Here is a 26,386-nt window from a genome sequence, read left to right as displayed (position 1 = left end):
ATAAACACACACACTTGTATATTCTATCTTTATAGGGACTTGCCATAGTGCATATTTTTCACACACACACACACACAATCGCACACATACAATCACACACATAAACACACACAATTGCACACATACAATCGCACACATAAACACATACACACCAACAGATAAACACACTATCACACATATAAACACACACACATATAAACACACACTTGATTATCTATCTTTATAGGGACTTTCCATAGTGCATATTTTTACACACACACTCAAAAAATCACACACATTAACATACAACCATATAAACACACACACACACACACACTCACATACTACGGGCAATTTTGTTTTACACACTTTACCTAGTGCATGTCTTTGGACTGTGGGGAAAACCAGAGCACCCAGAGGCAAACCCACACCAATACAAGGGAGAACAACGTGCAACACAGAAATGCCAACTGACCCAGCCGAGGCTCGAACCAGCGACCTTCTTGCTGTGAGACAACCGTGCTAACCACTGAGCCACTGTGCCGCCCCATTTAACTGTGTAAACACTAATGTTAACTCAGTTCCCTCTTGTCCCAACACAAATCGATTGTGTAGAACCCTATCATCCATTACACTTCTCCAGCCCTACCCCTAAACCCAACCCTCACAGGAAAAAATCTGCATGTTTACATTTTTAAAATACGTAATTTTGTTATGGTTTATAAGTAATTTTCCTCATGAACACCAAAAAATAAATAAAAATTTTCATAAAAAGTTAAAATTTACTGGTATTGCTATACTTGTGGGGACATTTACTCCACAACATTAACAAAAGGTATTTGCGAATTATATGGTAATTGTTTTGAAGGGAGGGGGGATGCAGTGGCGCAGTAGGTAGTGCTGTCGCCTCACAGCAAGAAGGTCGCTGATTCGAGCCTCGGCTCAGTTGGCGTTTCTGTGTGGAGTTTGCATGTTCTCCCTGCATTCATGTAAGTTTCCTCCGGGTGCTCCGGTTTCCGCCACAGTCCAAAAACATGCGGTACAGGTGAATTAGGTAGGCTAAATTGTTCGTAGTGTATGAGTGTGTGTGTGAATGTGTGTGTGGATGTTTCCCAGATATGGGTTGCGGCTGGAAGGGCATACGCTGCGTAAAAACTTGCTGGATAAGTTGGTGGTTCGTTCTAGAGGTCTGCATATAAAATAAAATAAAAATAAAAAACCGCGGGAGCGGTCGGTAACGGGTTTAATTTGGGATGGGAGCAGGCTGTCTAGCAATATCGAGGATATTGCTATGCGAATGAGAGAGAGAGAGAGAGCTTTGCCTGTGTGTGTGCTTGGTGCTTGTGTGTGTGTGTGTGTATGTTAGTGCGCGCACGTATGAGAGAGAGAGAGAGAGCTTTGTGTGTGTGTGCTTGGTGTTGTGTGTGTGTGTGTTTATACAGACAGCTTGGCTGTCTGGAGTGTATAGCTGGGTGATTTTCGGTTTTGTTCTCCCCCGCTCTCAGAATCGGGAGCGGCGGGGCAAAAACGTGGCAGGTCGGGCATCGGGACAACAAATTCTTAATATAAGCGGGAGTGGTCGGGTTCGGGCTAAAACCTGGCGGGTGCGGGCGGGAGCGGGATTCAAAATTTAGTCCCGTGCAGATCTCTAGTTCGCTCTGCTGTGATGACCCCGGATTAATAAAGGCACTAAGCCGACAAAAAAATGAATGAATGAATCTTATTGATAAACAAATTCCTAGTAATGTTTTCTGTGTAAGATTCAAAGCGTTTCTAGGGTGTTCTGGTTGGTAGCCATGCAGGCTGCTGTTATTTAGGTTGCCAAAGTGTAACACTTAAAGGTGGTTCGCTAATAGCATTAGCATAAACTCCCAAAGCTCCTATTCATTAGCAGTCTTAATTTCACCTCACAGCTCCTGTTAAACAGAGGCAGTCCAGTAAATCTGAACGCAGGTTAATGTCCGCCGGCCTCTCATTATTCATAGGCCAGGTGGACTGAAGATCGCGGCGCGGTCGGGGAGCTGGCAGGAACTGACATCAGCTTGGCAGGGAAGTGAGCTTCACTCCCACCGGTGTCAGATTGAAATGGCACGCTGCCCATACTCATTACCAGCCTGATTAACCACTGTAATTAGCTGATATTAGAGAAAGCGAGAGCCACCGGTGGTGGCGATCAGCACCGGTGCAGAACTGCCCAGCTGTCCATATCAGTTAGCCCATCATAACACAAGTCCAGGGATAAATGCTAGAGACCAGAATAGAATGAGAACAACCTTTAGCTCACAACAGGGAACGCGGGTGAATGGCTGCTAATTACGGCGTCCATTAAAGATGATGAAGTTCTGCCGGCTGATCTCTGCTCGGGTTTAGATAGCGAGAGAAACAAGATGGTTTTGTGTGCAGTGTTTGCTGATAACACTTGACAGTGTTTGTTAGTATTAAAGGGATAGTTCACACAAAAATGCAAATGTACTCAATATTTACTTTTCCCAAGTGGTTCCAGACTTTAATGTGTTTCTTTATTTATATGTTTAGCACAAAAGAAGATGTTATGGAGAATGATGAAAGCCTGTAACCATTGCATTGACTTCCATAGTAAAGAAAACAACTACCATGGAAGTCAACGGTGCAACATAGGCTCATTCTGAAAACGTAGCCCAATATACATTTCTGGAGATTGCAAATTATGTAGCCAGAAGTATATATGGCTGCATTTCATCCTTAAAAACGAACACTAAAGGGGGCGGTATGATGCCGTTCCGTTTCACACTTACCAGCTGTTCGCTTACCTCTGTATGGATGGCTTTCCCACTGTTACGCAAGTGCCTTGCAGCATACATTGGTGGACTTGAGACGCAGAGAGGAGTTGACCTCGATGACAGGGTTTAGGTTGGCAAAGAGCAGTTCCAGAAAGCAGGTAAGACACAAACAAAAGCCAAAAAATAAAATAAACAAGTAAATAACAGAGAATAAACGTGGTAAAAATCATGGGGCTTTTATATAGTGTGGGCCATTTATATGGATACACCTTAATAAAATGGGAGTGGTTGGTGATCTTAACATCCTGTTTGTGGCACATTAGTATATGTGAGGGGGCAAACTTTTCAAGATGGATGATGACCAGGGCCGGAGCAAGCTGAACTGCCGCTCTAGGCAGAGGACGATCACGCTGCCCTCAACCCCAATGTGAAAACGAAAGTGACCGGTTATGAAAATGAAGTGAGGTGTCATGGACCTCTATTCTGCCGCAATATGCGCGGATATAACTGAGGACACGCGGGTGCTGATGGAGGTGTCGCTGACGCCGCCCTCTCTATTCTTGCATCTATGCGCGAATATATCTGAGGACGTGGGTGGTGAGGGAGGTGCCGCGGACATAACTGAGGACGCGGGTGGTAAGGGAGGTGACGCGGATGCCGCCCTCTCTATACTGCCGCCCTAGGCGGCCGCCTAGGTTGCCTCTATGGACGCGCCGGCCCTGGTGATGACCATGGTGGCCATTTTGAAGTCGGCTATCTTGGATCCAACTTTTGTTTTTTCAGTAGGAAGAGAGTGATTTGACACACTAAACTTATTGGGAAATTCATAAGAAAAACAATGGTGTGCTTGGTTTATGTAACTTTATTTCTATTTTTCTGTATTATTATGCTTTAACATTAATTAATTTCATAGTCCTAGATGGTACTTTATATGTGATTAAGGTTAGAATATGAATTAGATTAAGGTTCATTTCATGCAACTATTTATAATTAATTGTAATCAGGCTGCTATTAAGTAAATAGAAGATGTGATGTAAATAAAAATGTTTTATAACCATTTTTTATAAATAAAAGTTCAAAGTCCTGTAGAGGATAAATATACATGTAAATCTTACTAAATTATATTTTTTATCAATCCCATTTATTAGGTCTGTTCTATAGGTCTGTTCTTATTGCATTAAGCATTAACCTATATACAGTTAAAGTCCGAATTATTAGCCCTCCTGAATTATTTGCACCCCTGTTTATTTTTTTCCCAAATATCTGTTTAATGGAGGGAAGATTGTTTCAGCACATTTCTAAGCATAATAGTTTTAGAAACCTATTTCTAATAACTGATTTATTTTATCTTTATCATGATGACAGTAAATAATATTTGACTAGATATTTTTCAAGACACTTCTATACAGCTTAAAGTGACATTTAAAGGCTTAACTAGGTTAATAAGGTGAACTAGGCAGGTTAGGGTAATTAGGCAAGTTATTGTATAATGATTGTTTGTTCTGTAGACTATCGAAAAAATAAATAGCTTAAAGGGGCTAATAATTTTGTCCCACAATTGGTTTTTAAAAAATTTAAAACTGCTTTTATTCTAGCCGAAATAAAACAAATAAGACTTTCTCCAGAAGAAAAATTATTATCAGACATACTATGAGACATACATTTCTTTGCTATGTTAAACATAATTTGAGAAATATTAAAAAAAGAAAAAAAATCAAAAGGGGGCTAATAATTCTGACTTCAACTGTATATATATACACATCAGAACATTTATTGAATTACCTAATTTATTAAATTGGGCTTATGGTGCCAAGGCAGCACCATATTTCTGCAACCCAGTCTCATTATTGATACATACCCCTGTATACATTTCTGGAGCGAGCAGAATACCTCCCAGGTACTTTTTTTGCAGTTTTTGTTTTCGCGAATCCACCAGAGGCCACTGTGTGTGCTTTTTCAGATCTCAAATTTCTCTCACGAGTGCTATTCGCACCTGCTGTTCTCACGTAAATCCATCAGAGGCCGCTGTCAACTGACAGACTGACCTACCTTAACCCTCACCCATCCCCTTCCACCCATCAAGGGTTGCAGCTGGAAGGCCATCCGCTGTGTAAAACATATGCTGGATAAGTTGACGATTCATTCCGCTGTGGCGACCCCTAATTAATAGAGTGGCTAAGCCGAAAAGAAAAATTAATTAATCTATTCGTGAATTATTTTGTTCCTGTTTTAAAATGTGGAGGTACTGTTTGTTTTATGCATCATCTGTATTTTGAAGCCATACTTAGTTTTATTTAACAGCGAGGACCGAAATGGAAACAAGGCTAGCGCTTTATTGTGTTTTTATCTTCGACAGTTTTCATTTCAAAATGTATGGGATACTTGTATTTTTGTGTAGTTTGTCTAAAATCAATAAAAATAAAATTCAATTAAATTCCCTAAAAGAAACAGAAGCTGTCAGCAAAATCATACCACCCTGTAGCGTTCATCTTACAGACAAAATGCAGCCATGTGTACCTCTGGCTACAGAATTCGCATTCTTCAGAAATGTATACTGGGGTTATTTTCACAATGAGGCTGTGTTGAAGCAGACAGGTAGTCAAGTGCATTATGGGCTATTTGCCCCATATCTGTCCTTGCAAGGATATTGGCAGAACCAGTAACAATTGCATCAGTTTTACGAATCAATTAAAGCTTGAATCTTCATCTTTTGAAAGTGCATGAAAAAGATTTGCAGAATCTTCTCACCATCCAACAACACATACCAAAAACCTTCCAAGATTAAGATACAACTGCAGTATTTGGGGGTCAAATTAGACATTGATTTTGTAGCACCAATCGTCAACATAGACCGGCATTATGCACGTTTATTAAAAAAAAAACTACATAGGTTTGTGCAGGAAGTAAGCCTTGTCTTACTGACAGCTTGTTTCAGTCTGTTCAGAATTGCTTCTTTGTTTTAAGGAGACAAGAACGCCTCTTATTGTGCACTTTGACCTTTTAACCTTCACGTTCACAAACAGCTATAGTACATGCCAAATGAAAGCATGCAGCGTACAGTAGAAGTATTGTTCATTGTCAGCTCATATCAGCTAATGTTCAATGTTCTGCACAGAGAGATTGTTTTGCTTCATAAGACCTCAATGTATCATTGGGAGTCAAGAGCATTAGTTGTGCATGTGTTTTTTATAGACTTCAATGTGAAAAGTGTTAAGTTTGCTTTACTTTTTTTTAAGGCAGTAAACCTGTTGCTTTTAAAGCAATTTGTTGACTTTAAAAAGTGAGTGACCCCTTTGCTTTAAAAAAGAGATTAGGTGACTTTACTTTTAAAAGTGAGTAAACTTATGCTTTTAAAGCGATTAGTTAACTTTACTTTAAAAAACGAGTAAACCCATTGTTTTTAAAGGAGTTACTCTTTATTTAAAAAGTAAGTAAATCCTTTGTTTTTAGTTGATGTAGCTTACCCATTGCTTTTGAAGCGATTAGTTGACTTTACGTAAAACAATGAGTAAATCCATTGCTTTTAAAGGAATTAGTTGACTTTACTTTAAAAAAGATAGTGAATTGATTGCTTTTGGTTGACGTAGCTTTAAAAACTGAGTAAACACATTGCTTTTAAAGCGCTTAATTCACTTTACTTAAAAAAGCAAGTAAACCTGTTGCTTTTACTTTAAAAAAGTGAGTAACCCCATTGATTTTAAAGTGATTAGTAGACTCTACTTTAGTAAACCCATTGATTTTAAAGAGATTAGTTGACTTTACTTAAAAAACCAAGTAAATCTGTTGCTTTTAAAGCGATTTGTTGCCTTTACTTTAAAAAAGTGAGTAACCCCATTGATTTTAAAGCAATTAGTTGACTCTACTTTAGTAAACCCATTGATTTTAAAGAGATTAGTTGACTTTACTTTAAAAAGTGAGTAAACCGGTTGCTTTTAAAGTGAGATTGGATGACTTTACTTTAAAAATGTGAGTAAACACATTGTTTTTTAAAGCGATTAGTTGACTTTACTTAAAAAAGTGAGGAAACCCATTTATTTTAAAGCGTTTTGTTATATATTTATGTAGAGAATAATAATTTTTGTAAGATTTTAATACTTTAATTCTTTTTCATCTGTAAAAATATTTGCGTATTGCTGTACATCCTGTGCGTTTCAGCAATGTTTAAGCGAGGCGCACAACTAACATGCTCTGCGCTAGACTTTGAACAGTCTATTATAATTCCTCAAAATAGCAACGCTCCGGCAATGCACCATAACGCACCTCCTTTTTTAGACCAGAACACCTATGGGCGCACATATGAGCGCAAATGCGTTTACTATTTAAACAGCGTGCTGCAAAACGTCAAAATGACTCTTGCGTCGAGTTAAAACTAGCAAACAACAATTGCGTCGCGCCTTGCGCCGGGTGTATGATAATGCCCATTAATTTTAAAGCGATTAGTTGACTTTACAAAAGTGAGTAAAACCGTTAATTTGAAAGCGATTAGTTGACTTTACAAAAGTGAGTAAAACCGTTAATTTGAAAGCGATTAGTTGACTTTATAAGAGTGAGTAAAACCGTTAATTTGAAAGCGATTAGTTGACTTTATAAATGTGAGTAAACCCATCAATTTTAAAGCGATTAGTTGACTTTACTTTATAGAAGTGAGTAAACCCATTGATTTTAAAGGGATTAGTTGACTTTACCTTATAAAAGTGAGTAAATCCATCGCTTTAAAGCAATTAGTTGACTTTATAAAAGTGAGTAAACCCGTCGATTTAAAGGGATTAGTTGACTTTTTAAAAGTGAGTAAACCCATCGATTTTAAAGCTATTAGTTGACTTTAAAAAGTGAGTAAACCCATCATTTTTAAAGCGATTATGTAACTTTAAAAAGTGAGTAAACCCATTGCTTTTAAAGCGATTAGCTGACTTTAAAAAGTGAGTAAACCCATCGATTTTAAAGCGATTAGGTAACTTTAAAAAGTGAGTAAACCCAGTGCTTTTAAAGCTATTAGGTAACTTTAAAAAGTGAGTAAACCCATTGCTTTTAAAGCGATTAGTTGACTTTAAAAAGTGAGTAAACCCATCATTTTTAAAGCGATTAGGTAACTTTAAAAAGTGAGTAAACCCAGTGCTTTTAAAGCTATTAGGTAACTTTAAAAAGTGAGTAAACCCAGTGCTTTTAAAGCGATTATTTGAATCAATTCAAAAAGCAAGTAACAAGCAACTGCCTTTAAATTATTAAATAAATGAATTATGTGCGTAATTATATTAATTAAGTCAACTTAACAGTTCCAGGGTACAGTGGATTTACCCACTATTTAAATATATTACTTCAAAAGCAATTAGTTTACTCCATTTTTTACTAACTCACAAGTAAAGTAACTAACTGCGTTTGTAAAAAGCTGTAATTTCTAAATGCAAATAACCAACTTGCATCTACTGAATCAAGGACAAAAGTTTCAGCTAAAAAATATTGGTCACACTTTATTTTAAAAGAGAATTTTCACTATTAATAAACAATTAACTTTTGCCTCAATAAACTCCTAAAATCCTAAGGTGATAAGCCACTAGTTAATAGTGAGAATTAGTACTCAAACTAAAATCTTACCAAAATCGTGTCTGATGTTCTACTCAAAAAAAAAAAAAAAAAGTAATTCGTCATTTCAGATGTTTCGTTTTTTGGGCTTTAATGGATGACTGTGAAATGTGGACATTGCATAATGTGCTGATCTAAATGCCTTAAATGAATAATAATAACAAGCATCAGCGAAACAGAAATAATAATTTGTACACAATTATATATTTTTTTAAAACAAGAACAATTATTACTTTGTGCAAAAAATATTACTGCAATAAATATTAGTTCATCAGCCCGAGACCTCATTTAAATAATGGGCTTTTAGCAAATATCGGCTAAGCTGCTCTTTTAAGATACAAGTTCCACCTTAACAGCTTAATTAAAAAGCTTTCAAAGCTTGTTTTTCTAGGTTCCTAATCATTGAGACAGTGAAGTATTTACCTGAGCGTACTCAATCCTCGGTCTTACACAGCACGGCAAATAAATCTCTAATGACTGAATTTGTTCTCCCTGCACTGGTACACAATTAGACACGTTTTGCCGAGAAAAGCCGAGTCCTCAGTCTGTTCCCAGGTGCCTGAACATTCAAATGACAAGCCATGAAGCCAGTAATAAGTGCAAGCAGACATCTGAGACCCAGAGCATTCATCTGTGCTTCGTGTCACATTAGAGGCCGCAGGTTCCCGAATCAGCTTCAGCTCACGGGCACATGCACGACTTCACATTATCTGCAGGAGAGGTTTTATTTTAAAAAGAGAGCTCAAGATTAAAGTGCAAAGGCGGACGAGACGGCTTGGAAATTCTCTTGATTGTTACGTTTAATGAATGTGCATCTTGCTTCCAGGAAAGCACCGATGCACGGCAGCATGTATTAATGTCAACACTCAGGCAAATGCTCTTTAAATGGCAACAATCAAACTAGATTTGGACATTTCCCGGGAAAAATGTGAGTGGCGCGTGTTTAAAAGTCACAAGCATGAAGCTGGGATGTTATGGGGTGGTTGCTAGATCAATGGTTTCAATTTGACTTTTATTTCAGTTTATATTTTTGTGCATTTTATCATCAGCCAGGTAAAAAAAAATGACCATACATTACATACACTTCCTGACAAAAGTCCTGTCGCCTATCCAGTTTTCTAGTTGGTATCAGAAGTGGCTTATATGAAAGGAAAAGGCCTCTAGATTACGCTTATTTTACCAAAATAAAATATGATCATGCCTTGATGTTTATTGATTTAATTAGGACAGTAAGGTCTGACTGTGCTTAGACAAAAGTCTTGTCACTGAGCAGAAATAATGTCCAGTATAGAATATAAAGTCCTGCTGCAGTGGAGACAGAATGAATATTGTGTCTGACTCCATCATGAGCTTGGAGAACTGCATCCATACATCTCTGCAATGCCTCAAATCACTGATTAATAAAGTCATCTGGAATGGCAAAGAAAGCGTTCTTGCAGGACTCCCAGAGTTCATCAACATTCTTCAGATTCATCTGTAATGCCTCCTCCATTTACCCCAGACATGCTTAATAATGATCATATATGGTGACTGGGCTGGCCAATCCTAGTGCAGCTTGACCTTCTGTGCTTTCAGGAACTTTGATGTGGAGGCTGAAGTATGAGAAGGAGCGCTATCCTGCTGTGAATTTGCTCTCTCCTGTGGTTTGTAATGTAATGGGCAGCGCAAATGTCTTGATACCTCAGGCTGTTAATGTGGCCATCCACTCTGCAGATCTCTTGCACACCACATACTGAATGTAACCCCAAACCATGATTCTTCCTTCACCAAACTTGACTGATTTCTTTAAAAATCTTGGGTCTTTGCTGGTTCCAGTAGGTCTTCTGCAGTATTTGTGATGATTGAGATGCAGTTCACCAGATGATTCATCAGAAAATTCAACCTTCTGCCACTTTTCCAAATGATCAACTAGAAGTCGAGTTATTATTTGTTGCTCTTTCGTCTTATTTTTTTCTTACAACAAGACTTTTGTCAGGTATTGTATTCAGTTTATACCCTGTAATAAATTAGATCATGCCTTGATTTAAATGAAATTAAAAGTCATTTAAAACATAATTTGCAAAATAAAAGCCAGTTTAATATTGCCTTCATGATAAAACATTAATATTTGATCCCATTAATAACATGAATTAACCTAAGATTTACTAACGTTTTTAAGTAAATTGACTAATCGCTGTTAAAATAAATGTTATTAAAAATAAATGAGTAATAAATGAGTAACAATGTTCACAAAACAAATACAAATTGTTATATGTTACTTGTTTATAGTGACATATACAATTGAAGTCAGAATTATTCGCCCCCGTTTATTTTTTTTCCCCAATTTCTGTTTGACAGAGATTTCTTCAGCACATTTCTAAACATAACAGTTTTAATAACTAATTTCTAATAACTGATTTATTTTATCTTTGATATGATGATAGTAAATAATATTTGACTAGATATTTTTCAAGACACTTCTATACAGCCTCAAAGTGACATTCAAAGGCTTAACTAGGTTAATTGGGTTAATTAGTCAGGTTAGGGTAATTAGGCAAGTTATTGTATAACGATGGTTTGTTCTGTAGACTATCGAAGAAGTATATAGCTTAAAGGGGCTAATAATATTGACCTTAAAATGGTGTTTTAAAAATTAAAAACTGCTTTTATTCAAGCCAAAATAAGACAAATATTTCCAGAAGAAAAAATATTATCAGAAATAATATGAACATTTTCTTGCTCTGTTAAACATCATTTGGGAAATATAAAAAAAAAAAAAAAGAATTTCAAATGGGGCTAATAATTCTGACTTCAACTGTGTAAAACAGCATATATTTTACATAGTGGATGCCCTCCCAGCTGCAACCCAGTACTGGGAAACCATACACACCCATACACACTCATTCACACACGCACTCATACACTACAGCAAATTTAGTTTATTTAGTTCACCTATGGCGCATGTCTTTGGACTTTGGGGAAAACCAGAGCACCTGGAGGAAACCCACGCCAACATGGGGAGAACATGCAAACTCCACACAGAAATGCCAACTGACCCAGCCGGAATCGAACCAGCAACCTTCTTGCTGTGAGGTGACAATGCTAACCACTGAGCCACCGTGCCGCCCATATATATATATATATATATATATATATATATATATATATATATATATATATATATATATATATATATATATATATATATATATATATATAAAAGGCTAGTATATAATATGTACATGCACTATGTGTGTGTGTGTGTATGTGTGTTTGTGTTATATATATTATATATTTATTTATATATAAAAATACATGTATACATTTGAGACAGCTTATTTGTATTTATAAATTAAATATTTATATCTGATACAAATTATATATCAATATGCAAATTATTTATATCATAGTTATATTATTTTATATTTTTTATTATTTTGTATTTTATATTTACACAATATCAATACACAGTACACACATTATGTAACCACAAATTAGATTTTGAATGTGAATAATCATGATTATATATGAGCAATATCACACGAGTAGCAGTGCGATATGGCTGTATATCGACACTGGTGGGAGGCGTGCGATGGCACGAGGCCACAGGCTGAGTGCCTTGGTGCCCCCACCAGTGCCGATATACAGCCATTTCGCACTGCTACGAGTGTGATATTGCATTTATACAACAGTTTGACAGCATAATTGTGTATATATAAACAAAATCAAACAAGGAGAGTTTCAAAAACCCTTTTGTATGTGGAACTACTTTCTTCCACATTGGATTCAAATCATAAGCTGACAGTTAAACAGCTGATCAAGCATCTTTTAAACTTTAGATCTGTAGTGTCTGCTTTTTGCTGGCTGTATGTGGGCGGAGTAATACACAAAGGGTGAAGAGGCTGTAGGAGTTCTGATATTGCAGAATATCGCTCGGCTATTAGCCAATCAGATTTGAGAACTAGACAGAACTGTTATATAAATTTATCTGCCGATGATATGCTTTAATGTATGCTTTAATGTATGCTATTATTCTTTGCATGCGCTTAAATAATGTACATTTTATTATGGAGCCAATTTATTATACGATAATGCAGAAATCCCTTTAAATTGATGTCAAAATAATCAAAGCTTCAGATAATCAGAATGCATTTCCATGTGAGTTATATGCACAACACTGTCAAATTAGCATAACAAATCAATGTAACTTACTGTGATGACTTGAGTTATAGATAAGGAATTGCATGCTGGAGGTGATGGACACGAATGCTGGAGACGTCCGTCTTTTGTGCGAGCAGCAGTGGGCAGATTGATGTGTTCTGGTCATGGTGTGGTGACCTGCCCTGCAATCACACAGTCCTGATCGACTGCTCCGTTCCCTTCAGGAGATTTACTGCTCCAATTCAGCACATCAGACCAGGAACAGAGGGTGCAAAACAAGGAGACGGCAAGAGGCCATCAGTCTCGGTACAACCTGTAATCAGAACATAACTTTGTGTTCGGCCAATTAGCTCTTGAATAATATCGAATTAAACTCGCCAGGGTTTTAAATCTAATCTTGTGGGTTAAGCTGTGTAAGCTGAGCTAACAAAAATATTGTGAATTCGGTCAGTATTGACCCTGTTTACTTAGAAATTCATACTGTTGTTGGTCGGATTGGGAAATAAAATGCGATCAAAAAGATACGAACTTAACATATCTTTTGTCTGACATCATCAACCCCCCTCTTATTTCTTCCCCTCCGGTCATACACTGCAAAAGAAATGTTTTCTTAACTAGTGTTATGCAAGATGCTGATGCAAAACGGCTTAAGATATTAAGTCTTGTTTTCTTCAAAAATAATCAAGTGAGTTTCTGCTTGAAGCAAGGAGCAACTTAATTCCAGAAGGAAACCAAGGTTACATTTTTTACTCAATCCAAAGTTTATTTTGGTTTTAAAGAGACAGTTCAACCAAAACGTTTCACTTTTTACAAAACCTATATGAGATCTTTTCTTCTCAAGAACAAAAATGAAGATGTTTTGAAGAATGTTGTTGGTTTCCAGCATTTTTTCCTATCATGGAAGTCCAGGGCCGGAGTGGGACTCCTTTTCAGCTCTGGAGTTTTAAGTCTTAGACCGGCCCACCTCAGTCGACGACTGACTATATTAAAACAACGTTATTACCAATTCAGTTTTAAATGACACTAACATGTCTTTTTCAAGGACACAGCTGCTTTAGAACTTAAAATTTCTCATAAATATGAGAACATTAATTCTTTATAGATATTCAGTCCTTTGTAACAGTCGTCACACACAAAAAAAATAAAATATGTACCCCTACATAAGTAACCCAAACAGTATTATATGTCTTAACCAGCCTGATCTCATGAGAAAACGTAAGTATTTTACGTTTTGGCAGTTTAGTGGCTAATTCGTACGAATTTGTACGAGTTCAGTCGTAAGAAATTGTACGATTTTAAAAAGGAGGCGTGGCACCTAACCCCACCCCTAAACCCAACCGTCATTGGGGGATGAGCAAATCGTACTAAAATGTACGAATCAGATCGTACGAATTCGTACGAATTAGCCACTAAATCAAAAAGTTACGAATTGCCGTGAGATTGTGTTGGTCTTAACACTAAAAATGAAAAAAATATATATAATAATTTACTTTGGTGAGGTTCGAACCCAGGTTGGCAACATTGTAACGCATCGTGCTAACCACTAGACCAGGGGTCATCAACTATATTTGTCAGAGGGCCAGAGTTTTACCAGACAGTCTCATTGGGGGCCGGACTGCCTAGAAGAAAATCAAATACAAATCTAACCTTGGCTTTACATTATGTTCAATGTTTATACTTTTTCCATTTCATTACAAACTGAAGGCATTTGATTAGGGCTCCCATCACCTATACCACAGTCAACCACTAGGAGTGATAGAAAATTCTCCACAAATGCGGTGAAAATGCTGCCATTTGGCAGGGCGGCCATTCAGAGCTAGCTGTCTGTAATTTAGGCTGCAGGCAATGTGAAGGCGGCTATCCGGAGCTGAAAGCCTGAGCGCATTTTGGGTATCTTGTCTTGAGACCTATGACACATTGAAAAGTCTGACAGCGGCCAAGCCTGATGTGAAAACGTTGGTGTCAGAGGGGAAATGTAACTTTAGCCGTTGATTAAGCACTGTGAGTGGGCCGTTTCAGCATTGTGATTTGAGTTCAAGTCTACTTAACGTTTCATTTGATGTGCGAACTTTATTTGTGACCTTATTTGTTCTGGTTCCAGGTTATTTATGTACCATGCTGTTTTAAGTTGTCCTGTCCTGAGGAGTCTGCTAGTTTCAAGCATGTTGTTGAGACTTAGAAAAAAAATTTTAAATGTTAAGTTAGGGCATGAGGAAAATTATGCCTCCCTTTTTTTTTTTTTTTTAAACCCGTTTTAAACAATAAATGCTTAACGCCGCATAGTCTGTCCCCATTTCGGAGTGTAGCCTTAATATAGGCAAATGGTAGTTATTCTGACAAGAGACACAGTTGTTGTTATTTTTAGTTGCTTTAATAGTGTGGACCACAATTTTCTTTTTGATCCTCACAATTTTGGAATCCAGTGGCGGGCCGGATTGAACGGCTCAGCGGGCCGCCAGTTGATGATCAGTGCACTAGACCACGATGGCACTGTTAAGCTACTGTGTTCGGGATCAAGCACTGTTATCTACTGCCATTGACGTCTACTCTTTTTTTATTTTACCCCACTATTTTTGTCCCCTTTTTATATTTCTGATCAAGTTGTCAGATTTATTAATGTAGTGAATAAACTGATTTTCATTGAGCAGGTGTAATATTCATTAATATTAATTAATATTCACTAAGGTGCCGCTGTTGGGGTGGAATGATAGTTAAGTTAAATCATCATTAACCTGCAGGCTGCATTTTGCTCAAGGGGCTGCGAGAAAATAAATAAAAAGAGCAGAGCTGCGGCACAATAATGAATAAAAAGAGTGAGGCTATGGTCAAATAAACAAATAAATGTAAAAAGTGCAACTGCTGAGAGCACAAGCAGCTAGGGACACCGGCCCTCGCGGCCAAAAAACAGACCGGCCCACCGGGGATTCTCCCGGTCCTCCCGATTAGCCAATCCGGGCCTGTGGAAGTCAATATACCATCAACTTCTGCAACACAGGCTCATTGTGGATACGTACCCAGGTCTGCATTTCTGGAGACTTCAAAGTATGTACCCAGAGGTACGTCTGGCTACATGTCATCTGTAAAAGGATTGCTATGGGATGATTCTGGTTACTGAGTAGAGCTGCACGATTCTGGCAAAAATTTGAATCACGATTTTTTTTTTTTTGTTGTTGTTGCTTAAAATCAAGATCAGGATTTTCTCACGATTGTGTAAATGTAAAATAAAGGTTAATATGATTATCCTATTATTATTGTTAATTCTCAAATGTGTTAAAACAACACTAATAATATTAGCCCTATGTGTAGCTCTACTGTTGTTTAAAATGCAAAATTTTGTATAGTCATTTTGGTGGACTTGAACAGACTTTCAATATGTCCTGTTTGTTAATTCACAGTAAAATGATGACATCAGAATATAACTATTCATAATCATAAAGTTGATTTATTATGTTTAAGACATGTGCTTGTCATCTCTTGATGACAACATTATTAGATCATTTGTTTTCACTCGTAAAATCAGACATTTGTCATTATCAGATTCCCTCTTGCATTATATTCAACATTATATATAGGCTAGAGCAGGGCTATTCGACTGGCGGCCTTCAGGCCGAACCCGGCCCCCAAGGCAATTTGTTCTGGCCCTCCAAACAGTATGACCAAGACATCAAAAAATAAATTTAGTTAAGTCGAAAAACGGCCGCTATAGTTATGAAGTGACATGCGTCTGTTCTTCTTATGTGATTTTAATCTTCAAAAAATGGTATTGTGATTTAACAATAGTTAGATATTCAGGACAGGAAACAAGACAAAAAGACTGTAAAGAAAATAACTTTTAAAGTGTGAAGACAATCAAAATAATGTGCTATACACTTAACGGCCAATTTATTACCTTACTAGTACCGGGTTGGACACTGGGTTGGAACTGCCTTAATCCTTCGTGGCATGGATTCAACAAGGTGCTGGAAATATTCCTCAGAGATTTTGCTCCATTTTGACATGACAGCATCACGCAGTTGCTGCAGATTTGTCGGCTGCACATCCATGATGCGAATCTTTCGTTTCACCACATCCCAAAGGTGCTCTATTGGTTTGAGGTCTGGTTACTGTTGAGGCCATTTGAGTACAGTGAACTCATTGTCGTGTTCAAGAAACCAGTCTGAGATGATTTTCGCTTTATGACAAGGTGCATTATCTTACTAGACGTAGCCATCAGAAGATGGGTATAATGTGGTCATAAAGGGATGGACATGGTCAGCAACAATACTCAGGAAGGCTGTGGCGTTGACACGATGCTCAATTGGTACTAATGATCCCAAAATGTGCCAAGACAATCTCCCCCACACCATTACACCACCACCAGCAGCCTGAACTGTTGATACAAGGCAGGATAGATCGATGCTTTTATGTTCTTGACATCAAATTCTGATCCTACCATCCAAATCTCACAGCAGAAATCGAGACTCATCAGAGCAGGCAACGTTTCTCCAATCTTCTATTGTCCAGTTTTGGTGAGCCTGTGTGAATTGTAGCCTCAGTTTTCTGTTCTTAGCTGACAGGAGTGGCACCTGGTGTGGTCTTCTGCTGCTGTAGCCAGTCCGTCTCAAGGTTGGACTCTTTGTGTGTTCAGAGATGCTCTTCTGCAGACCTCGGTTGTAACGAGTGCTTATTTGAGTTACTGTTGCCTTTCTATCAGCTGGAACCAGTCTGACCATTCTCCTCTGACTTCTGTCATCAACAAGGCATTTGTGCCCAAACAACTGCCGCTAACTGGATACTGTCTCTTTTCGGACCATTCTCTGTAAACCCTAGAGATGTTTGTGCATGAAAATCCCAGTAGATCAGCAGTTTCTGAAATACTCAGACCAGCCCGTCTGGCACCAACAACCATGCCACGTTCAAAGTCACTTAAATCCCTTTTCTTCCCCATTCTGATGCTCGGTTTGAACTGCAGCAGATCATCTTAAACATTTCTATATGCCTAAGTGCATTGAGTTGCTGCCATGTGATTGGCTGATTAGAAATTTGTGTTAACAAGCAGTGGACAGGTGTACCTAATAAAGTGACCGATGAGTGTAAAATTTTTTTAAATCTTCAAGACAAACAGTTATCAGACTACACTGTTAACAATGCAGGGTTCCATCCACACAATTATATTAATCACAGCTTAATCGTTTTTACTAATTTAAGTGGATTAAACGTAAAACAATTAAGCTGTCCGCTCAAAAAACTTAAAAATCATGTTGTTTGAACTCATTTTAAGTAAGTAGTTTGAACAAGCATGCAGCAAAAGTTTGATTGTATAAAATATGTGAAACTACCAAATGAAACATTGACCTATTTTCAGGAGATTTTCCTTTTTTGCCATTTTGCATGCTTTTTATCCAAAGTGACTCCAATTCTCCTACTAGAACAAAGTGCTTCTCTCAAGAAATCAGGGTCTAAACCCAAAACACTCGGGTTATTAGCCAAGATCTTAACCACTAAGCTGCACTTCCCAAAAGTGCCTTGCGGTAGCACTGTTAATCACATGCACAACAAAATAATTATGCTGTACTTTAGGCGCCTGCTAACCTGTTATTACTGCCCATGTTACCAAGGCGATGCGAGGAAGTGCACGAATTCCCTTGTGTCGAGGTTGACCCTCTCCAGAAAAAGCATGCGTTGGATTTGTCTTTAGCCTCATTACAGCCTCTTCACTGCTGTTTTACACTGATTTTTGATAATGGTCAAAGCAGCGCTTCAGAAAGTGAACCGTTGGACCTTGTAGCCCTGAGCTTGTCACCCATGAATGTTATATTCAGCTGGAGACTTATTCGGCTAATCCGTCTTATCTTAATAACATCCACCTTCTATCTGGCACATTGCAGAAACAATCGACCCAAAAGGGCTCTTTTTATCAGCTTATTCAATATCAGGATACCTGTTCTCCAGCGAAACACCTCTGCTGACTTTATCAGCTCGACTCCACTGTTTATCAGGGTTTTTTCAGAATGACAAGTTCTGATGTTAATCCTAAGGATTTTGTAAATACTCCAGCAAGTGATCTACAACAGATACCGCTGTAGCAGCACAGAATAGAGGCAGAGTTGCTTATACTACCAGTTTTGAGAAATAATGTCGTGGTTCTGATCTTTAAAAATGCTCAAACTGGAAACATTCATTCATTCATTTTCTTTTTGCCTTAGTCTCTTTATTAATCCGGGTTCGAACCGCCAACTTTTCCAGCACGTTTTTACGCAGCAGATGCCCTTCTAGCTGCAGCCCATCTCTGGGAAACATCCATACACACTCATTCACACTCATACACTACTGACAATTTAGCCTACCCAATTCACCTGTACCACATGTCTTTGGACTGTGGGGGAAACCAGAGGAAACCCATGCAAACGCAGGGAGAACTTGCAAACTTCACATGGAAACGCCAACTGACCCAGCCGAAGCTTGAACCAGCAATCTTCTTGCTGTGAGGCGACAGCACTACCTACTGCGCCACTGCGTCGCCAAACTGGAAACATAAACTCAGAATTTCATTCATTCATCTTCCTTCAGCTTAGTCCCTCAGGGGTCACCACAGCAGAACGAGCCACCAAGCATGTTTTTTTATGCAGCTGATGTCCTTCCAGCAGCAGCGCAGTACTGGGAAACACCCATACACACATATACACACACACTTATACGCTACAGCCAATTTAGCTCATCCAATTCACCTATAGCGCATATCTTTGGACTGTCGGGCAAATCAAACCCACACTATCAGCTCTTCAGACTGTTCATTCACAAATGAATCCCTCTTTTAAACCATATACAGCTAATCAAAGGGTTTTAAAATGGTTCAAAATCACATTTGATTCATTCGAACAGTTTGCTCATGGAATTATTTCGGTTTCTCAAACCATAAATGTTTTAGACAGAAAATCAGCACTCATTCGTCATACGTTATTTAAATTGACTTCCATTTGTACAAACCTGGGGTGCATAAACATTTTGTTATGAAGGGCCAAATACCAAAGTTGATTGAGAGCCATGGGTCGAAGGTAAATATATCAAGCTGTATAACAAAGCTACCATGAATAATGTCCTCCTTTATTTTTAAATTAATTGAAAACAAGATTTTAATCTTTAAGTAATGCATTTTTTACACTTATAAGTAACTTATTATAATAAAAACATAAGAATTCAGATTATAACACAATGAATTTTAATGCAAAATACACTATGCTGCACCTGCCTTTGCCTGGATTTGTTTGTGTTTTTTTCCACAAGATGTTCATAAAAAATAAAACATATTGAAACATTTCACCTAATTTTGTAGCTTAAAATAAACCAAGCAAATGAAATGTTAAATTAAATTTTCAATGGCAATGTAGATTAAAGGCATTAAAGGCATTGACAAAATTCTCCCCCTTTGCTCTGATGGGATGGCGGGTTTGGGCATCTCTGTGATATGATCACAGTTTTGCTACCATTGTAGTAAAACTATGTCTGTACAAAGAAAGTCAGTGTGACAAAAACATGTTTACTACTTTTTTTCCACTATAAAAAACGATGGTTAATTTTCGTAATGGATGGTAGGCTGTCAAATGAAGGCTATTATGGAATAATAGAAAGGACTATTAAGACAGATGAAAGGCTAAACCCTGTCTTTTCTCCCTCACCATATCTTATCAACGTATTATATTGAAAACATCACATAGCTTATTATCAATAAATATAGGTGTAGACTACTTGTCTTAAAGTTATTCTATATTTAATGCCACCTATGAATTGTGAACACATTCTATCAGACTGTCATTTGAGTATAGAAATTATCCTGACATTTGCTGATTTGGTAACGTTATTAGGAAACAACATATACAAAACATTAATTTCAATGTTCAATGTACAATAGCAGAAAATAAAATATAGCAAAAAAAAACGCTATTAGCACTTTAGCAATTAGCACGTAGCCGTAATTTAAATCGGACAAACACTGCCATCTGCTGGATAATATAATGCACAACCATAGCAGTAATTCCTACAATGTTTGTTTTTTAACTCTTTATTTTAACCTGAACACAATTCTCTAACATTTAAGAGAAACCTAGTAACTGATAATGTGTATAAGCCATGCAGATGCTCCAATGCAACCTATTTTATAGCATTCCACTATCTACATCTTCCCTACAGAAAAATCCAGCTTAAACCAGCCTAGGCTGGTTGGCTGGTTTTAGCTGGTCGACCAGCCTGGTTTTAGAGGGGTTTTGGCCATTTCCAGACTGGTTTCCAACCATTTCCAGCCTCGTCTTAGCTGGTCAGGCTGGGGGATGACCAGCTAAAACCAGCTTGACCAGCCTAGCCAGGCTGGGAGTCCAGCCAAAACCAGCTATGTCCAGCTTAAACCAGGCTGGTCAAGCTGGATTTAGCTGGTCATTTTCCAGAATGACCAGCTAAGACCATGCTGGAAATGGCCAAAACCCCTCTAAAACCAGCCTGGTCAACCAGCCAACCAGCCTAGGCTGGTTTAAGCTGGATTTTTCAGCAGGGTTGTTATCCACATGTTTGTTTTTCCTCTCCTGTAGCTGTGATGAATGACTCCTCATTAATGAGCTATAAAGAATTCAAGCAGCATGCATTAATTGTGCACAGCACAAACTGTGCAGAGGGAAATTATAGGGACGGTTAGGGGTGACCTGACTCCATGACCAGCAGCGTTTATTGTTAATGGGATGCAACCACAGTCTATGGATGCAGCACAACAGTGCAGTGGTCAGTCTAATGACAGTGCACTTGCCTGGACACATTAGAGACGTGCTCTGAATATGGAGAGATGATGATGATGTGCTGCACTGCAGGACGGCGTCCGTATCATTACTGTCCTCACATGCTGAGCTCTGATTACTGACATTACGTCTGGACAGCACTGACTGAGACAGACTGAACACATCAAAACACATGCAATCAATGCACACACTTACAAAATAAGAGTGGAGTAATTTGGGTTACTGAGGTGTTATTGTAAACAGAATTATAGGCTGTACGCTGCGTTTTGTTTCGGCTTCGCTGTTTTCTTTTAGATTTTGGTATAAAGAAAAAGTAGAAATGAATCTCGAAAAAAAAATGTTTTTTTTACACTCAAAAAGCATTGATGTGGTCCTTAAAATATTTTTGTTTAAATAAAAAGGTTGTGAAGATATACTACCTCTATGAAAATAATTAATAAATCACCTGTGAATTCTATATTTTGGAATTGATTTTGCATTAGCAATATAAATTACATTAAAAACAAAAAGCCTAAAAAAAACAATTAATATCAAAGACATTAATATATCTATTCGTTTTTGAGACAACACAATTGTAATGTTTTAATTACACACACACGCAGTATATATAGAGTATATATATATATATATAAATATATATATATATATATATATATATATATATATATATATATATATTTATATATATTTATATATATTTATATATATATATATATATATATATTTTTATATATATATATATATATATATATATATATATATATATATATATATATATATATATATATATATATATATACTCTCACCGGCCACTTTATTAGGTACACCTGTCCAACTGCTTGTTAATGCAATATTCTAAACAGCCAATCACGTGGCAGCAACTCAATGCATTTAGGCATGTAGACATGGTCAAGATGATCTGCTGCAGTTCAAATCGAGCATCAGAATGGGGAAGAAAGGGGATTCAGGTGACTTTGAACATGGCATTGTTGTTGGTGCCAGAAGAGCTGGTCTGAGTATTTCAGAAACTGTTGATCTCCTGGGAATTTTACGCACAACCATCTCTAGAGTTTACAGAGAATGGTCCGAAAAAAGAGAAAATATCTAGTGAGGCAGTTCTGTTGCACAAATGCCTTGTCGATGCCAGAGGAGAATGGCCAGGCTGGTTCCAGCTGATAGAAAGGCAACAGTAACTCAAATAACCACTCGTTACAACCGAGGTCTGCAAAAAAGCATCTCTGAATGCACAACTCTCTGAAACACTTCCAACCTTGTGGCAGATGGGCTACAGCAGCAGAAGACCACACCGGGCGCCACTCCTGTCAGCTAAAAACAGAAAACTGAGGCTACAATTCTCACAGGCTCAACAAAATTGGACAATAGAAGATTGAAGAAAAGTCGCCTGGTCTGATGATTCTCTATTTCTGCTGGGACATTTCGATGGTGAAAGCATGAATCTATCCTGCATTGGATCAATGGTTCAGGCTGATGTTGGTGTAATGGTGTGGTGGATATTTTCTTGGCACATTTTGGGCTCATTAGTACAAATTAAGCATCGTGTCCACACCACAGCTTACTTGAGTATTCTTGCTGACCATGTCCATCCCTTTATGACCACAGTGTACCCATCTTCTGATGGCTACTTCCAGCAGGATAACGCACCATGTAATAAAGCGTGAATCATCTAAGACTGGATTCTATAACATGACAATGAGTTCACTGTACTTAAATGGCCTCCACAGTCACCATAACTCAATCCAATAGAGCACCTTTGTGATGTGGTGCAACGTGAGATTCGCATCATGGATGTGCAGCCGACAAATCAGCAGCAACTGCGTGATGCTATCATGTCAATATGGACCAAAATCTATGCCAGGAAGTATTAAGGCAGATCTGAAGGCAAAACGGGTCTAACCCGGGAAGGTGTACCTAATAAAGTGGCCGGTGAGTGTACATGTCTAATAATATAATTTGTAATCTATAATAAAGAAGCAATAGGCTCTACAAGCTAAACTATTTTTTTATGATAAATAAAAATGGTGGGTGTTCATTTTTTAAATAAATGTATTCTTTAACAATAGCTATAGAAAATCAATGAAGACATTAAAACGCAAATGTTTTAGACAGACAGACAGACAGATAGACAGATAGACATATTGACAGATAGATAGATAGATAGATAGATAGATAGATAGATAGATAGATAGATAGATAGATAGATAGATAGATAGATAGATAGATAGATAGATAGATAGATAGATAGATAGATAGATAGATAGATAGATAGATAGATGTGTGTCCCTTTAAACAAGCCAAGTGACCACACAGATGCATTATGGGAAATGGCCAGAGCCAATCACAGTGGACTGCGCATTGTTTGAGTTCAACCGTTGTATGTGTTGACGGAAGTTTACGATCTGCTAATACCTCTTATTTCACCACATTTACCGCAACATCGTTTAATAATGTTACGTTTATCCCTCAGATACGTACAAGTACCGTATGCCATTTAGTTTGACCCGCCAATAATGAATCGCGAACTTAGCTTTTAACTGGTTGCTATGGCGACGCAATGGCGGCGCTCGAGGAGCTCGACGCTTTGCGAAAGAAGAACAGAGATTTGTTGGAAAAACTTAAGAAACAAAGCGAGAAACTGCATCAAATGATCATCTCCGACTCTCAGGAGGTGGACAGAAATCTGAGCTCTGTCTGCGAAGGATTTACCTTAAATCGAGCGCCTTTAAAAGAGAAAAACGGAGAGCAGCCGCCGCGAGCTTCAGCTTCTACAGCGAGGAAAACAATCCAAATATGCGGTCAGAATAATCTAACTGTTATTCAGTTGAGCTTTTGTGTCGATGAAGATGTATTCGATACATATCAGGGTCTTGTTTACTACTTATGACCGCAGTTTGAAGCATGTAACGTTACAGGAATCTGCAATAGTTGAACTTTTTGCTAATGTTTGCGTACTCTTTTTAGATATGTAACGTTAACGTAACTTAGATTCATGTAAATTAAATAGTTATTGTTATTTGTAATATTGTTATCTTATACAATATTAACTAATGTTGCTACTGTATTGTGATTTTAATATTTGCCTATTTATAGCTATGAATATATTAAGGGACTTAAAATACTCTGTTTCTACAGATTTACTACTTTTTTGTTTTATTCTGATAACATTTCTTCCAAATTTCAAATAAAATAATTGTCATGTATTGTTTATTTATCATTTTTCATTCATTTTCAAAATGAAGTCCACCAAATGTTGATTTATTTACTCTTCTGAACATAAAAAACACGACTTCGCCACAGCGGAACGAACCGCCAACTTGTCCAACATATGTTTTACACAGAGAATGCCCTTCCAGCTGCAACCCAATACTGGAAAACACCCACACACACACTTATTCACACTCATACACTATATGGCCAACTTGGTTTATTCAGTTCACCTAAAGCGCATGTGTTTGGACTGTGGAGGACTGTAGAGCACCCAGACGAAACTCTCACCAACTTGGGGAGAACATGCAAACTCCATGTAGAAATGCCACCTGGCCTAGCTTGAACCAGCGACCTTCTTGCTGTGGGGGGACAGTGCTAACCACTGAGTCACCATGTTGTCTGAATGTCGCCTTACACCAAGAAGATCGCTGGTTTAAGTCCCGGCTGGGCTAGTTGGCATTTCTGTGTGGAGTTTGCATGTTTTCCCCGTGTTGGTGTGGGTTCCCTCCGGGTGCTCCAGTTTCCCCCCCACAGTCCAAAGGCATGCATTATAGGTGAATTTTATAAACTAAATTAGCCGTAGTGTATTATTTGAGAGTGTATGAGTGTTTCCCAGCTGGAAGGGCATCTGCTGTGTAAAACATATGCTGGATAAGTTGGCGGTTCATTCCACTGTGGCAACCCCTAATAAATAAAGGGACTAAGCCGAAGGAAAATAATTGAATTAATGTCTGGGGACGTTTCTATATTTTACATTTTCTGCTCTACATGACAACAGTTGCATTTAAAATTGGGAAGAAATATCATCAGTTGAAATTTTTGAGGTTCTTTAATTAAAATTTATTTAAGCACATATCTAAATCCAGTACATCCAGATAATTTTTAATAGAGTCTCTTATTTTTGCACAGCTGTATACACTTATAACTTAAATAATTGTTCCCAATTTAATGACTCCATCAAATACAAATGTTAAATTACAAGCATAGAAGTCATATTAAATCAATGTAAAGTGCATGATTTTTATGTTTCAAATAACTTGTGAGAATATATGGAAATAAGTAAAGATTTTACTTGAACAATCGTGAACAAAGACAAGATTTTTACTTGTAACAATCATAAATAGACCATTTTGAAGGATGCAAACAAAAACAATGGTCCCAACATATTTCCTGTTTTACATTTTTAATTTATCTAAATTGCAAGAATCCAAACAACCCCACATATTAACAATAAATAATGTTATTACAGCTGTTTTAACATGATCTTATGATTGAATTGCCTCTGGTTACAGTTATAAAGTACTTTAATAACAAGCAGGAAATGTTCAAGAGTAAATGACATGACCACATTGAAATGATCTACATTTATGTATAAATAAAACAACATTAAATACGTACCATGTTCTTCTATGGGCAGTATTAAATGATTAAAGGAACAAACCTTTTTAAGCATTGTAGGGATAGTTTAAAGATTGACCCAAAGAATGACCAGTCTGGTAGATGAAGAAGAGCCGGAGTTAGATTTTTAAATAAATAAATCAAGTTTACTGAAGATAGTTTGCAGTTACATCAGCAGAAGCCAATGAGTTCCTAGGCCGCTCTGCTTACAATCACCAATCAATAACAGTTATACTCTCACATAACGTCATTAACTGCGCCATACATACAGGTGTTCTAACCTGATTGGTTAAAACACAGATAGACTTGGAAAATTTTCACGTGGGGTTTGTGCGTATATTCTGAACAATATCTTAAGCATAAACGTCAGACATCCCTTAGACTGATTAGAGCTGACTCCAGACCTGTGAAATGGATCAACAATCAAATAGAACACACACTTAAAGTATAATCTGTTTCTTATCCAAGGCTGAGTGTACTCTCAGTCGTTCTTATCAAAACTGGTTAAAAACAGGTATAATCTACATTCAGGCAGTTATATTCTTA

The 26,386-nt window shown here is 37.5% G+C and overlaps 1 protein-coding gene and 1 long non-coding RNA gene across 4 annotated transcripts in view; one reads left to right on the top strand and one right to left on the bottom strand.

Moving 5' to 3' along the window:
* Positions 1 to 26,386, bottom strand: part of LOC141376672 (uncharacterized) — a 289,423-nt gene that overhangs the window by 172,972 nt on the left and 90,065 nt on the right. Inside the window, exon 2 of the long non-coding RNA XR_012387364.1 lies at positions 6,501 to 6,597. This is a non-coding gene — a long non-coding RNA (uncharacterized lncRNA). The remainder of the gene's footprint in view (positions 1 to 6,500; positions 6,598 to 26,386) is intronic.
* Positions 23,576 to 26,386, top strand: part of miip (migration and invasion inhibitory protein) — a 54,743-nt gene continuing 51,932 nt past the window's right edge. For all 3 annotated transcript variants that reach the window (XM_073917125.1, XM_073917124.1, XM_684031.6), the window contains exon 1: positions 23,576 to 24,030. In XM_073917125.1, the coding sequence (XP_073773226.1) occupies positions 23,790 to 24,030 (241 nt within the window). In that variant the 5' untranslated portion in view covers positions 23,576 to 23,789. The remainder of the gene's footprint in view (positions 24,031 to 26,386) is intronic.

Source organism: Danio rerio, chromosome 11 (assembly GCF_049306965.1).
Source record: "Danio rerio strain Tuebingen ecotype United States chromosome 11, GRCz12tu, whole genome shotgun sequence".
NCBI classification, from domain to species: domain Eukaryota; kingdom Metazoa; phylum Chordata; class Actinopteri; order Cypriniformes; family Danionidae; genus Danio; species Danio rerio.
Note: the sequence above shows the minus strand (reverse complement) of the source record. Positions and strands in the feature narration are given on the sequence as shown.